Source organism: Panthera tigris, chromosome D1 (assembly GCF_018350195.1).
Source record: "Panthera tigris isolate Pti1 chromosome D1, P.tigris_Pti1_mat1.1, whole genome shotgun sequence".
Lineage (NCBI taxonomy): Eukaryota > Metazoa > Chordata > Mammalia > Carnivora > Felidae > Panthera > Panthera tigris.
In genome coordinates, this window is record NC_056669.1 from 65407733 (window position 1) to 65424642 (window position 16910).

Here is a 16910-nt window from a genome sequence, read left to right on the forward strand (position 1 = left end):
GAACCCTGTGTCAGGCTCTGTGCTGAGAGCTCAGAGCCTGGAGCGTGCTTCAGATTCTGTGTCTCCCTCTCTCTCTGCCCCTTTCCCACTCACGTTCTGTCTCTCTCTTTCAAAAATAAATAAACACTTAAAAATAATAAAAAAAAAAAATCTACCTTATTTTCTCAAAAAGAGTATCTTTTAGAGATACAAACTGAATATATTTCAATAACATAATAATGCTGTATGAGATCTGTTTCAAAATAATCAAGTAAGGTGAGTGGGGAGGAGGAGGGTAGAGAAAGAAAAGTGGCCATGAGTTGATGATTGTCATAAAACAATGGATGCTAGTCCCTTTACTCTTACACGTGTTCAACATTTTCCATTAAAAAAGTTAAAAAAAGTTAAATAAACCCACAAGGCGCGCCTGGGTGGCTCAGTCAGTTGGGTGTCCGACTTCAGCTCAGGTCATGATCCCGCAGTCCGTGAGTTTGGGCCCCGTGTCAGGCTCTGTGCTGACAGCTCAGAGCCTGGAGCCTGCTTTAAATTCTGGGTCTCCCTCTCTCTCTGCCCCTCCCCCACTCGTGCTCTGTCTGTCTGTCTCTCTCTCTCTCTCTCTCTGTCAAAAATAAATAAACAAACATTAAAAAAAATTAAATAAACCCACAAAAGCATTAAAAGAAACTATAAAAAGTTACTATTCTATCTTAAGGTGGAATGGGCTTCCTAAACTTTATATAGAGCTAAAAACAAAGGTAAATACTGCCATAAAAAAATTAAAAGATAAGCAATCTAGGAAACAGTAATTGTTATGTATAACATGTAAAAGGTTAATAACCAAAGAAATCATTAAGATAAAAATAAATTCACCCAACTGAAAAGTAGAAATTGGTTATGGAAGGCAAACACAGAAGAACTTTCTTTCACCTGATTAACATCAAATATATGAAAAGATGTTCAATTTTGCTAATAATCTAAGAAATAAAAACAAAATACTTTTCATCTACTGTGCTGACAAAAGATTTACAAGATTTATAATGTCCAATGCCAGCCAAATAACAGGAAAACAAACATCTCAAACACTGTTATTACGAATGTAAACTGGCAGCACCTGGGTGGCTCAATGAGTGAAGCATCCAACTTCGGCTCAGGCCATGATCTCGCAGTTCTTGAGTTCGAGCCCCACATCAGGCTCTGTGCTGACAGCTCAAGAGCCTGGAGCCTGCTTTGGATTCTGTGTCTCCCTCTCTCTCTCTGCCCCTGCCCTGCTCTCATTCTGTCTCTCTCTCAAAAATAAACATTAAAAAAAACTTAAAAAACAAACCAAAAAAAAGGAATGTAAATGGAAAACTTTCTGAGGACAATCTTAAAGACATTCTTTTCCTGCCCAATCCAAGAACTAGAAAATTACCAGATACTTTATCTATCTAATCCTCCCCAATACCATCCCCAACCTATACATTCCCATTCCCCAGGTAACCACTATCCAGAATTCTCTATTACCTTTTTGGCTTTTGTTTTATAATTTATATATGCCTTTAAGTTTTTGCTTGTTTTTTAAATATATGAAAAGATTACCACTCCTTAAGGAATGTTATGGCACTACTTTTCTTCACTCAACAGGAGGTTACTAAAATTCAGCCATTTTGTTGTATGTAGCTATGTTATTCATTCTCACTCTTATATAATATTCCACACTATGTGGATATAACACAATTTATTTATCAATTTTCCCAATGAAGGGCATTTAAGTTCTTTCCTGTTTACTGCTTTGGCATTTTTACACGTTTTCTTGGACACGGATGCAAGATCTTCTTTTGGGTATACCCTAGGAATGGAACTGCTGTGTGGTAAGCTATGCAAATGTTCAACTTTATAAAATAAGGCCTAGCTGTGTCCAAAGTGGTTATAACAGTTTATATTTTTACCAGCAATCTAAAGTGATCCTATTGATCCAAATCCTTCCAAAACTTGGTATCATCATATTTCCTAATTTTGCCACTGATTTGGGTGCATTTAATTTACACTTCTCTGGTTGCTAGTGAAAAAATGTGTATTTTTTGTGCAATACCTGTTCATGTCTTTAACCCATTTTTCTACTGGGTTGCTTATCATTTTACTGGTTTGTACAAGTTCTTTACAATCTCCTAATGCTGACTTTTGTAGGTTATATATGTTACACGTATCTTCTAGTTTTTATCATATCTTTTTATTTTAAGATGTCTTTCTCTTAATTTAAAAAATCAAATTTATCAATCTTTTTTTTAATTTTTTATTTTTTGAGAAAGAGAGTGGGAGAGAGGGGCAGAAGCGGGGGGTGGAGAGAGAATCTCAAGCAGGGTCCACACTCAATGCAGAACCCAGTGACGGGCACAATCTCACAACCCTTGGATCATGACCTGAGTTGAAATCAAGAGTCAGACACTCAACCAACTGAGCCACCTAGGCTCCCTTCAATCTTTTATTTTATGGATAGTGCTTTCTGTATCTTGTTTATAAAGTCCCTACTCAGAGGTTAGAAATACATTTATTAATATTATCTTTAGAAGATTTTAAACTTTTGCTTGTGACATTTATCACTTCTTAATCCATCTCAAGTTGATTTTTGTTACAGTAGAATGTGGGGATCCTTTTTTATTTTTTCTCCTTATGGACAAGCAATTTTTCCAGCTCCATTATTAAAATGGATGGCACCTCTATGTTATATCAAAGTGCCGATCCATTGATCCTTCTATTCTTCCCCATACCAATAAGTCTTGCATCCTAAAAGAAGAGGCAGGAGGGTAACATAAGTCTAGCTAAATACAACTATTCCACAAGCTCTCAATCTATTAAAACTGCATGTTTTAACATGTCCATGCATAAACATCTGCTGGGTGCATGACTATTCAATTTACCAATCTATAATCAAAAAGGAGAACTTTTGGGGTCCCTGAGTGGCTCAGTCAGTAAACGTCCAGACTCTTGGTTTCGACTCAGGTCATATCTCACAGTTAATGGATTCAAGCCTCATGTCTGGCTCCACACTAAAGCAGAGCCTGCTTGTGATTTTCCCTCCCTCTCTCAGCCCCTCCCCGGCTTGCTCTTTCTCTCTTTCAAAATAAATAAAGTTAAAAAAGAGAGAGAGAGAACTTTCTCTTATCTAAGATACAAAGATTAAAAGAAGAATCACTTTAAAATTCACTTTTTGTAATTCCTCCACTGAATAACAAGTTTGAGCCCTGCCTAGAAAAAGGGCCAGTGAGTGTTTAACACCTAAAAATTGGCTTTTTGTTTTTCCTGTTAAGATTTTAAAATTATAAGGGTGACTGGGTGACTCAGTAGACTACACGTCTACTTCGGCTCAGGTCAGGATCTTGTGGTTTACCAATTTGAGTCCCGTGTTGGGCTCTGTGCTGACAGCTCAGAGCCTGGAGCCTGCTTCAGATTCCTTGTCTCCCTCTCTATCTGCCCCTCCCCGACACATGCTCTGTCTCTCTCTCAAAAAAATAATAAAACATTTTTTTAAAAAAGATTTATTTAAAATTATAAATGCTTTCACATCAAGCCATTAAAAAAGATAGTAAAACAATTAAATCTAGTCATGAAGATCACCTGCCTCATAAGCCCCGTCAGAATAAAGCTCTGTAACCCACCACAGGCAAACAATGCAATCATTTACCCCACTGGTTCTCCTCTTTTTATAGAAAAAAAGCATTTTGTTCAATTGGAAACACAGAAGCATCTAAAAATAACTGCATCCACTCAACAATGCTTGGTTGGCTTTTCTCCCACTGATGTGAGCCAAATACAGAATGTCTGTAAAGAATTTTATGAACTCCACATGCTATGTCCCTATATTATAGATACACTCCTGGTAGGAGGTAGCTAGAGGACAGAATACAACTCAGGCACACTTTAGAGATGGGCTAGATTAGATAGGCACCTCTGAGTAGACACCAGTATAGCCATTCTTTGCAGTGTTGGGCTGAAGAAGGTAGGAATGAAAAGGTAAAGTGAAATAGGACGTCATTCAAATACTAAACTCATACATAGCCTCACACTGTTTCCTCACAGCACACTGAGGGCTCTGGCAAACAGAAGTAATTTGCAAACCTACCTCAAACTCCTCATGCACCCCTTTCCTCAGCTAAGAGGGCAAGTCCTACAAAACAGCTTGAGGGACAAGAAGCCTAAAAGAGGCACTGAACCCACATGATCAGTTTTCCTCAGTTAATTAACCTCCTGTGTTGTTTGGAAGAAGCCATGAGAAGACTTAGCTGCTCTGGGTAATAACCACATGGATCCCCCAAATCCCAGAAAGTCTCCCAAATCTTTTCCTGCAGGAGGTCACAATGCCCCTTCCCACCCTGAGTTCCCAACACCAAATCACAGCCAGCCTCACCTCTAGTCTATCTCCATGTTATTCAGTGAGAGGGAGGAGCTCAACACACACACATTATTGGGAAAAAAGCTATTGAAGGAGTGTCCTGAGAAAGGAGAAAAACCATCAGGAAAGACAGAAAGACCCAAGACATAAAGAAGTAACACACACACACCCTTTATTCTAATATCCTCTGCCTGCTTCCCCTGACATATGGATGACATGACTCCTTCCTGGACTCACACAACAGCACCCAAAAGAGAAGCACAGGACAAAGAATGCCTCACAAAGGCAGCTCAGCACTTTCCCTTGCTCAGGGACAACTGAACTCATGTGTTGGTATAAAAAGAAACAAAGGGTTTTTTCACAGACTTCTGATGCCCCAAGATGAGGCAGCGACTCATGAATTCTGATTTAGGGATCCAGGAAATGTACAGTCTCCATCCCTCTGGAGAAAGTCCCTTTTATAAATCAAGCTTGCTCCACTACCCTGATGATGCGCCCTTGCACAGGCCCCTTAGTTCGGCCTCAAAGTCCCTCCAGTAGTGTAAAGATACCTCAGGATGTCCACCAAAATGTTAAAAGTAGTTATCTCTGGGTGAAAAAATTCGAAGTAATTTTTACTTTATTCTTTTTTTAAAAGGAAGGTTTTTTCAGTGTGTATTTAGAGAGAGGGAGGGAGGGAGGAAGGGAGGGAGGGAGAGTAAGCTCACAAGTGTGAGCGGGGGAGGGGCAGAGAAACAAGAGGAGAGAGAAATAATTCAAAGCAGGCTCCACGATCAGCAGGGATCTCATGACCACCAAGATCACAACCTAAGCCAATATCAAGAGTTGGATGCCTAACCGACTGAGCCACCCAATAAAGCCACCCTTTATTCTTCATAGGGGCACTGTTAGAATTTTTTACTATAAACATATCATTCGGGGTGCCTGGGTGGCTAAGTCGATTAAGCATCTAACTTCGGCTCAGGTCATGATCTCACAGTTCGTGAGTCTGAGCCCCACATCAGGCTCTGTGCTGACAGCTCAGAGCCTGGAGCCTGCTTCCGGTTCTGTGTCTCCCTCTCTCTGCCTCTCCCCTGTTCACACTCTCTCTCAAAAATAAACACTAAAAACAAATTTTTTTTAATATATCATTTATGGGGCACCTGGCTGGCTCAGTCCATAGAGCATGTGACTCTTAATCTCCAACTTTATAAGTTTGAGTCCCATGTTGGGTGTATGGACTACCTAAAAATAAAATCTTAAAAAAAAACAAAAACAAAAACAAAAAACCACCATATATCATTTGTGAGACATCCCCAAGTTGTCTTACTATAACCGTGTATCATTTGTGAGACATCCCAAAGTTGTCTTTCAGAGATATTATTTATTAGTCTTCATTCATTATGTATACCTTTCATGGTGCTTTACTCCAAGAGAAAGTCAGTTCTCCCCAGCTTAAAGTTCCCCATGGGGAACTATCCAGGCTCAGATATTCTACAGGTTATCTGCTAAAAATCAAGGTAAATATCCAGCTATCAAATACCCCACACAAATATGTCACCCTCAGAGGGCCAGTCTGGATGAAGTGGGACTCTGAAATCCTAGAACTACTTATTAAGTATGCACAGGTATTCCACATGCCTCCCCTTCCCAAGCAGACCACAAGGAAAGGCAAAGGATGTAGCAATGATGGGGAATACTGCAAAAGTAGCAGCAGCAGCAACATCAGAACAGAGTGAACTTTTGGGTTTCTCAAACAACACTTGGTTTCTCAGTCTCACCGAATCCCCCAGTTAAGAAAATTGCTGCGCTCCTAGCAGCCTCTTCATATACCCATATACATGAGGCACCCAAAAAATGATGCTGAGGGATCCCACAGGGAACAGAACTTGCCCCAAACATATGTCAAGTTGGTGCCAAAGATAAAAATAAAACTGAGAAAAGTGGCTTCTTGCCTAGAGTCCTACTCATTAGACTGGTAGGTAGCACACCTCTTTAGGTTTCCCACCTTCTACCATTTTTTGTTCTTATTCTTATTTTGACTTTACAAAATTATAATTAGGTTTACTATGAAGAGGTGTCAATTTAAATTATGCCTTTGTTTAAACCATCAGGAAGGAGCACCTGGGTGGCTCAGTTAAGCATCCTAACCAACTCTCAATTTCAGCTCAGGTCATGATCTCATGGTTCAGGGGTTCGAGCCCCACATTGGGCTCTCTGTTAACAGTGCAGAGCCTGCTCAGGTTTCTCTCTCTCTCTCTCTGTCTCTGTCTCTGTCTCTCTCTCTCTCTCTGCCTCTCCCCTACTGGAGAGCATGCTCTCTCTCTCAAAATAAATAAATAAACTTAAAAAAATAAAACAAAGCAAACAGAAACTCCCCAATCTCCAATCTTCGATAACTACTCTTCATGTGTATTTACCAGTAAAACAGACAAACATACATAAAAACCTAATACCCCAACTCAATGATTTTCTCTATCATTTAGATCTTTTCTTCCTTAATCAATCTTGTCCTACTCCAAACAACACAAAGCTCTATAAAACCAAAGAAGCAAAGGGGGTGGAAACAGAAGAAGCTACTAGGAAGACATTTTGATTGTAAAACCAAAGGAGAGAGAAAAAAAAGAGATGCATTTGACTATAATTTAAATATTACAGGTGTGATCTAATTATCAGGGTTTCATCAGGGATGCTGCCCAGACATGCCCAACGACATGAATGAAGCTCAGAAACAAGCCCGTGAGACTGTTCTCTTCTTTGGAGGTCTCCTTACTAATACTAATATTACTCAATTATGCAAAAATCTCCCTCCAAAAACATTTTGATGAAGTGAGGAAATAAAGCCATGTTAACACCAGTGTATGTATCCTCCAAAGTCTTGTTCCCAGGCCTTTCTAATGACTGAGAAATTCAGTGTACGAAAGCCCTTTCCCCAAGTAGTTTCATACCAGCCACAAAAGGACATAAAAAGGTAGACCAGTTCTATGGATAATTCCAGAAAAATAAGGGGCGCCTGGGTGGCTCAGTCAGTTGAGCATCCGACTTCAGCTCAGGTCATGATCTCACAGTTTGTGAGTTCGAGCCCCACGTCGGGCTCTGTGCTTGACAGCTCAAAGCCTGCTTCAGATTCTGTGGCTCTCTCTCTCTCTCGCTCTCTCTGCCCCTCCTCTGCTCACATACACACACTCTCTCTCTCTCAAAAATAAATAAACATTAAAAAAAGAAAAAAAAAGAAAAAAAAAGAAAACAATCTTATTTTAATCATGCTTTAAGTATATTTTAGAATAAAGTAGAAAATAAACAAGTAAATACATATTTTTAATTAATTCTTTGGTATTTGAAACAATAGGAAAGAGGAGGAGACCATCCTCATAGCAAGAGAGGAAAAGCATCCTCTCAAGGTCTTCCTTATCTTGAAAGGAAAGTTTTCAAAGCTGGTTCAGCACCACAAGAATCACTATGATCAGGTCAACTATTACATATAAACTTGGCCTATAAAAGAAACTCACTGATTTATTAATACTTGGTGTAATGAAGTAATTATGAAATTATATTATGTGGGATTTCCTTAAAATAATAAGGGAATGAGAGGTATAGAATTAAAATGCAATTTAGGGGCACCTGGGTGGCTCAGTCAGTTGAGTGGCTGACTCATGATTTGGGCTCAGGTCACGATCCTGGCATCATGGGATCAAGCCACACTCAGCATGGAGCCTGCTTAAGATTCTTTCTTTCTTTCTTTCTTTCTTTCTTTCTTTCTTTCTCTCCCTGCCCTTCTCCCCACTCAAGCTCTGTCTCTCTCTAAAATAAAAAATTTCTTAAATATAATTTAATATGTATAACTGCTGAAGCTAGGTGGTAAGAACACAAGAATTCATTATGCATTGTGTATATTTAAAAGTTTTACATAATAAAATGATTTTCTAATAAATGTCTTGAAAACTATGTAAAATACTGGCTTGAAAAACTACATATGGAGTGCCTGGGTGGCCTGGTCGGTTAAACATCCGACTCTTGATTTTGGCTCAGGTCATGATCTCACAGTTTGTGAGATGGAGCCCTATGTCGGGCTCTGTGCCAACAGCATGGAGCCTGCTTAGGATTCTCTTTCTCCCTCTCGCTCTGCCCCTCCCCCACTGGCGCACATGTGCACTCTCTCTCAAAATAAAAATAAACTTAAAAAAAAAAAGAAAAACTGCAAATGAAAAAGGCAATTCATGATAGTATAAACACAGGGATTACAATGTATGTATGCCATATAATAAAGATGACAAGTGTTTCTGGAACAACATAAACTAAGCTAAATGTTCATCATTTTTACTTATTTCCTGGAAAGTAATTTATGTTCCTCAAAATAAAATAAAATAAACTTGGTGACACCACCCTGGGCTCATCCCAAAGCCATCCTCCCTCCAATCCTGGATTGGGACCAAAGGCACCAGCACTCAAGCTCCGCATTCCTCTTACCTCTTGAGGCAGCTCCAGCTTTGACCGGTCATCCAAGCCATTGGAATGCAAGCCCATCAGGTATGGAACAGGAGCATCTAAAAAATGTAGGAGAGAAGCCGGGAGAATAGGGACATAGACATGCTGCCACTGGAAAGGAAACATGAGAGCTGTAATTGTCTCTGCCACAGTCATCAGTCTCTGGTAATCTAGGTAAAAACAAAAAACAAAAAACAAACCAGTCAAAAACAAAGCACCTGCTTGCCAAATAACAAGTTAAAAACTTCAATACAATTTCACATTTAGAAACAGTCAGGATAAACTTCAGCAAGGGTATGCTCAGAGTGTGATTCCCTTGTGGGTACCAGAAAGACAACCCAGAGACCTCAGTGGACCACAAGCTGAAATTTAACCCTCACATACAGGTTCTCGCAAGTGATAAAATTTAGTGTGGAAATACAGTAGAAATCCTAAATACCACCTTGCTCCAAATACTAAACCAGAATGTTAAGTAGATTCTCTTAAGTAGAAAGGGGTTGGGGAACTGGAACAACAAAAAAAAAGGGTCTTCATTCAGCATGGAAGCCAAAACAGGCTCTTTTACCACTCAGATATGTCTGCAGCCTATAATGTGAGCTCTGCCTTCAAGATCAAGACCAAAGAACCACACAGCATGCAGCAGCTGGTTTTCTACACTAGCCAAGTCTGTCTTTCACCTGGAACTTTTCCTCAATGGGAACAGCACAAATATGTCATTTTAACAGATCAATGAAAAGCTTCCCGAGGATATGAAAGACTCAAAACATTGACTTTCAGGCCTCAAAACTCTTAACTCTAGGTCAGGGATCTTAGTTTGGGAGGAAAGGCTTGTGTTCAAAGTTTTGCTTTCCTTTAGAACACAATTTCTGGGCATGTTTTACAAAACAATAAGTAATAAGTACACTGGCAAAGCCAATAAAATGGACAGTTACAAGTAAAATTTTAAAAATTATTCTTCACAGGGGCACCTGGGAGGCTCAGTCAGTTGGGCAGCCGACTTCGGCCCAGGTCATGATCCCGCGCTTCATTGGTTAGAGCCCCGCACTGGGCTCTGTGCTGACGGCTCGGAGTCTGCTTTGGATTCTGTGTCTCCCTCTCTCTCTGCCCTTCCCCCACTCGCACTCTGTCCCTATTTCTCTCAAAAATAAATAAACATTAAAAAAACTTTTTTTTAAATTACTCTTCACAAATGGTAAAATGGTTTCAGGCATTTAAGGACAAAGCAGGAACATAAATTTTAAAATCATGAGTAATATCCTTTGGAATGGTTGATTTCAAATGAGCTTTCATTAGGGTTAAAGTGGTTTCATATACTAAAAACCCACCCCATCATTTAAACAAATCACAGCTTGGTTCATAAAAGAGTTATAAGTAACAAAAAGCTTTCCAGAAAATGAGGAAGGTTGAGTAAAAATGAACAAAAGCTGATATGTACCAACTATGTAGAAGTTCAGTAAAGTACCCTACATTTGCTCACTAATAAAGCTTTGAAAACTGCCTATCACCTTACTCTCAGCTAAGCAAAAAAGAGCATGACCTACAAATAGTCTTTTAACTAGTAATGCAAATAAATAGAGATTAATGACTAAAATTTCATTATGTTGAACATTTTAAAGGTACTACAGGAAAATGCCTCATATGCTTCTTTGGGGAAACTAAGGCACTTGACAAATGAGTGATATAACCAATCAGTGCATAAAAGTAAACTCAGAGATTTGATCAATTAAAAAAAAAAATGGTTTAGCAGAAGGACAAAAGAACATGAGCTTCTCATATTCACTAAAGATCAGGGCAAACTAATAAGAGTTCAAGGAGAGAGTCTGTCTCATTTTTCATTGTGCCCACACAAAGCATGGTCATTCCTGTATTAAAAACTATTTAGTAAAAGGGTGCCTAAGTGGTTTAGTCGGTTAAGCACCCGACTTTGGCTCAGGTCATGATCTCACAGTTTGTGAGTTCAAGCCCCAGGCCAGGCTCTGTGCTAACAGCTCAGAGCCTGGAGACTGCTTCAAATTCTGTCTGCCTCTCTCTCTGCCCCTCCCCCACTTATGTTCTGTATCTCAAAAATAAATATTGAAAAAAAATTTTTAATATTTAGTAAATAAACTTTTTTAAAAAAAACTACTTTGTGAAGATTCTCCACCTCATTCAAGCAACAACAAAAACATTTCCCAAATTAAAAAAAATAAAAAGCAATCTTTGAAGAATTAAATTAGGTTTTATATAAATAATATAAATAATTTCAGAAAAAGTATTTAGTCCCACATGAAAGTAAACAAAAACTGAGTAACAAAATTTACACCATTGCAAGCTCTATCTTCAGTCTCTTCTTCACCTGATACCCCAATTCCATGGGACACCATACAACTTACTATTTTATCTTTCTGCTGAGATTCTTCTGCTCAATGACTACTCCAACAATCATTATTTTTTTAATGTTTATTTATTTTTGAGAGAAAGAACGTGAGCAGGAGAGGTGAAGTGAGAGAGGGGGATAGAGGATCCAAAGCAGGCTCCACCCTGTCAGCACATAGCCCAGTGTGGGGCTAGAACCCAGGAACCACGAGACTGCAACCTGAGCCAAAGTCAGACGCTCAACCAACTGAGCCACCCAGGCACCCCAATAATCATTATTAAGACAAATTCTCATGATTCTCCAGATGAGACTTCAATTCTTATATTCTTCTACATGTGAATGTCTGTAAATAATCTACTCAAGAGCAACAATCTTGAGAATCTCAGACATCCTAAGAATTTATTTTAAAATTCAAAATTAAGATGAATCAAAAGAATGTAAAAGCGTGGGAGAAAACCTTCAAGTGGTATTTAAAGCTGGTTTAGTCTTACTACTATGTCTGAACACTGGCTCTCAAACACGTATTCTGAATAAATACTCATTGAAATATCCCACCCCCATTTTCAGTGTGTGTACACACACACACACACACACACACACACACACACACACACACTTCTGAATCTTAGGGGGTGGGGGGCAGAGGTACCAGAGGTCTTTTTAATCATGAGAAAACCAAACAACTTCCTCCTTCCTTTACCCAAAGTCAGTAAAGCAGGTGTTTTATGTGGCTGGCATTTCTGGCATGTCTGCTCAGGGACAGTAACATCTCACAGAAGGCCAACAGACAGTCTAAGTAAAGGAGTCCCAAAAATGCCTCTGTCATGAGACTTCCTGGCACTGGACTACTATGTATGGTTCCTAGCTGCAGTGTCTGGGAACATCTGCTCTATAACCATAACACAGAGCATGCTAGAGTCTGAAGAAAGAGGCCTTCTCTGCTCCATCAAAGCAAGTTTTTCAGTATCACAGAAATCTAGTTCTGGTTTTTCCCTACTCTTCAGGATAAATGTAATCTAGCATCTAAAAGTCAGACCACTTATTTTTGTAAGAGTGGATAACTTTATTTGCTTCAGATTTAAATCTCTGAAGAATTCCTTGTGATGCACTTGAAATTATGGGATTCTTAGAAACAAAACACTTTTTGAGGTCAGACATAATCTCCTCTCAAGACTAAGCTGCTTTCCATTTATGTGGCTTAACTTTATTGATACTAGAAACGTGGAATTGTATGGCCTTTCTGGTCTATGTGAGTTCTGAGTTTCTTTTTCTCTCTATATTTATATTTTAAAAAGCAACATCCCACCTGAAGGATGGCCTAGCAAACAATACCTCAGGGTTCCAGTAATCTGTGGTACCCACACTAGGATGCTGACCTCCAAGAGCTGTATGCAATAGCAAAAACCCGTTTGTGTACACAGCACAAATGATCAAATCAGCACTTCCTTTGCCATTGCCTGTGTCTGTGCTCATCATTCCAAGAAGGCAAAACCAATAAATAGGATGCAGCTGAAGGTCATGTGCATCCAAACCATTTCAAACAATCAAATCAACTGGAAACACTTCAGCTCTAGACAACTGTGTTCTCTTATGGCTCCCCTAACATTAACTGAGCAATTAATTTTAACAAAAAGAGGTAATGCAAAGCATAGTGGGATTACAATGACCACTGCTTCGTGGTGAGGAAGGAGGGAGGAATCTGCTTGTCTTTATGACTTGTCTCTGTGCAGAGAAAGATAATAGCCTTGGGAACACTCTACAGATAAGTCCACTCCTAAACAATCTACAGGGCAAGTCCTGCACATTAGAAACCGAATCATAAACTGCCCTTGCATACTCACACTTCTGTGAAAACTATATGAACAAGGATGTTTCTTGTGTATTCTTTGTTCTTAGGAAATAAACTAATCTCTATGTCCAATATCTCCAAGATCCATTATTAAAGAAAGTGCAAAACAATGATTAGCATGCTCCCATTTGTGTTGTTTCTAAAAAGCATATATGCATGATTATGTCTGGAAGGAAACAGGAGACAGTGGTAATCTCTCTAAAGGATAACCAGGGGTACACTTCATTATATAACCTTTAGCAATGTGTTAAAATTCCTATCACATAACTGAAAAGCTTTTTTCTAAGCTTTAATATACCGTATTTAAAACATATACATATGTATATTAAATTTTAGCATCAATTTTTAATATACCATACATGTATCATAATGTATATGTATACTTTAAAGAACATTACAATTAATACATATGTACTCAACACTTAACATAAAAATAGTTAATTGCTTAAAAAAATCTAGGGGGGTGGAAGGCACTAAGAAATTAAGAAGTCACTTCATAGAAATAGAATTCTAGGTGAAAAAGGGAAATTTTCAACGTTCTTTGCCTTGTTTGCCCATACATTATTTATTTGTTTTTTAAAAACTACTTATTTATGGGGCACCTGGGTGGCTCGGTTGGTTAAACATATGATTCTTAATCTTGGCTCAGGTCATGATCTCAGTTTGTGAGATCGAACCCCGTGTCAGGCTCTGCGCTGGTGGCACGGAGCCTGCTTGGGATTCTCTCTCTCTCTCTCTCTCTGCCCCTCCACCGCTCTTTCTCACACACACACACATGCACTCTCTCTGTCGCTCAAAATAAATAAATAAATAAATAAATAAATAAATAAATAAATAAATAAATAGACATTTTTAAAAAACTATTATTTTCACTAGGGATATACAAGAAACTTGATCTCTTGCTAGCACCGGTGGGAGAGAGGAAAGGAGAGTTCATTGTATTCCCTTTGGAATTGTTTTGATTGTATGCCTTAAGCAGCATGCATTACTTTTGCAATAAAAACTAATGTATGCTTATCAAAAATCAGTTACATTTGTTACAAGACTTATCTGCGCTAGTTCAACTAGCGCACATAACGTATCTGTGTACACAGATAAATTATATAATTTAACCAAATATTATGTAAATAAATGGTGAAATGAGGACAAAAAAAAAAGAATTTTCTCTGAAAACAAAATTAAATGCTTTAAAAAGACTGAATAATGCAAAGTGGCTAAAAAATACTATAATTGAATTAGGCATATCATGAGGCAATTAAGCACAAAAAACTAGGGAAAACTACAAAAATCTACAGGTAGTCTCCATTCCAGTTCTTTTGTAGAGTTCATTAAGTTCTCACTCCCCTTTAAAAAAAAATGTATCTGGAAAACCTAGTTAACAAATTATAGGTGTGGTTTATGCAAGAAAAACAGTGCAGACATTTGATTAGTGGACCCATAATCCAAGGAAATAGCTAGACCCTTCATCAAAAGACTAGTGACTATACAATCATGTTTTACACTAAAATACAATGTTTAATGGATATATGTATCATTTTTAGGATTCTCAGACTGGAATGACTTTTCCAATTATCCAATCTACTACCCTACTAACTCAGATAAAAAACTTCTGCTCTATGTACAATTTTGCCCCAACCAGTGAATAATATGCTATTAAAGGGGCACCTGGGTAGCTCAGTCAGTTAAGTGCCCAACTCTTGATTTTGGCTCAGGTCATGATCTCGCAGTTCGTGACATCAAGCTCCACGTCAGGCTTGGCGATGACAGCATGGATTCTGCTTGGGATTCGCTCTCCCCCGTGTCTTCCCCTCCCCAGCTTGTGCTGTCTGTCTCCCTCTCTCTCAAAATAAATAAATAAACATTTAAATATTTTTTAAAAATAAGTTATTTTAAAAAGCTATATATGGACCAAAGAACAAATATCCAGGAGTAGGTAAAATGATCTGTACAAGTTAAAAATTCCTAAAAATGTCACTTCAGTCACCCAGTGGATTATATTTTGAGATTCTTACAATTTTGCCTGCATTCTTTTTCCTTAAGTAATGCTTATTTTCTATTCAGAAGGCAGGACAAGCAGTAGTCAAAACTAACTGAGTGGTGATGACATGTTTTTGGAAGTCCAGAGTGATTTTCATCTACCTAAGGCCTTTGAATCATAAATAAAAACTATTTCAAGAAATCCAACCTGAATTGTTTAAAGTACTCTATTAATACAGAACATAACCTACAGCCAATAGAAGGCCACTGCATTTTATGGTCAGCCATGCTCAACAATGTCCAGGAATTTTTTGGAAAAAGCTTTTTCTTGACCTTACTGTAAACATGACTTTGGATCCTGAATTCCATTTGATTCTATACACAAATCTTCTAAACTGCCTTCAAACCTCTTTAAAATTCTTATTATGGATACAATAACCCATATTCTTGGAAAATAAGAAGAAACTCTGATGGAAAAATGTCACCTATCATATTTCTGGTTTTAATCCTCCTTTTTCCACCTCTATAACATTCGCACTTCATTACAGGTATCTACGCTACTGAATAAAATAAAAATCTAGGGCGCCTGGGTGGTTCACTCAGTCAGTTAAGCATCCGACTTCAGCTCAGGTCATGATCTCGAGCTTTGTGCATTCAAGCCTCACATCTGGCTCTGTGCTGACAGTTCTGAGCCTGGAGCCTGCTTCAAATTCTCCCTCTTTCTCTCTGCCCCTCCCCTGCTTGTACTCTGTCTCTCTCAAAAATAAGTAAATAAACATTAAATATATATATATATATATATATATATATATATATATATATACACACACACACATATATATATATGTAAAATAAGATAAAATAAAATAAAAATCTATGAGCCCATATAATAATAAACAAAGGAGAATGAATGTTATTCCCTGTAGTAAAATGCCAACCAATAAATATAGATGTAGCTAGAAAAATCACCATTTTGTAACCATCATGGTAATAACTAATTCAGATTAGAATCATTAATGGATGTTAAATCTACTGGGCAAACTTCAAAGTGGAGTAGTATGCTTACATTGCTTCAAATTAACTCCCCACAAAGTACTTATTAATTACAAAGGGAAAAAGGATAACTTTCCAGTTAAGAAACTTGGCAGGGGCGCCCGGGCAGCTCAGTCAGTGAAGCATCCGACTTCAGCTCAGGTCATGATCTCATGGTTCGTGGGTTCTAGCCCTGTGTCAGGCTCTGTGCTGACAGCCCGGAGCCTGCTTTGGATTCTGTCGCCCTCTCTCTCTGCCCCTCCTCTCCACTTGTGCTATGTCTCTGTCTCTCAAAAATAAATAAATGTTAAAAGAAAAAAAAGAAAGAAAGAAACTTGGCAGACATAACCTTAACCAAGTGATCAAATGAACATTACCAAAGATGGGCAAACTGACATCAAGTGCCTCCTGATATAACGCACTGAGAAAATCACAACATCACTTTTGTGTATTACAGCCAAAAGTTATATAACCTGAGTCTAATCATGAAGAAACATCAGACAAACCCAAATTGAGGGACATTCTACAGAATGCCTTGCTACTCTTCAAAAATGTCCATGTCATGAAAGACATGAAGAAGTAACAAGTAAAAGCAATGCATGTTACTCAACTAGATCCTGGATCAGGAATTTAAAAAAAAAAAAAAAAAAAAATCAAAGCAGACATTATTGGACAATGGTAGAACCTGAATAACAATATTGTAACAATGTTATGTTTCCTAAATGTGATAATCAAACTATGGTTATGTAAGAAAATGTTCCTGTTCTTATGAAATGAAAGCTGAGGCATTTAGGAGTCAAGGGCCATGGTGTCTGCAATGATTCTCAATGGTTCAGTTATGTGCACACATATACAGAGAGAGAATGATAAAACAAATGTGGCCA

At 38.2% G+C, this 16910-nt stretch overlaps 1 protein-coding gene across 2 annotated transcripts in view; it reads right to left on the bottom strand.

Annotated features, from left to right (window-relative positions):
- DENND5A (DENN domain containing 5A) overlaps positions 1 to 16910 on the bottom strand; it is a 118547-nt gene that overhangs the window by 58199 nt on the left and 43438 nt on the right. For both annotated transcript variants that reach the window (XM_042957781.1, XM_042957782.1), the window contains exon 5: positions 8795 to 8982. In XM_042957781.1, coding sequence (XP_042813715.1) covers positions 8795 to 8982 — 188 coding nt within the window. The remainder of the gene's footprint in view (positions 1 to 8794; positions 8983 to 16910) is intronic.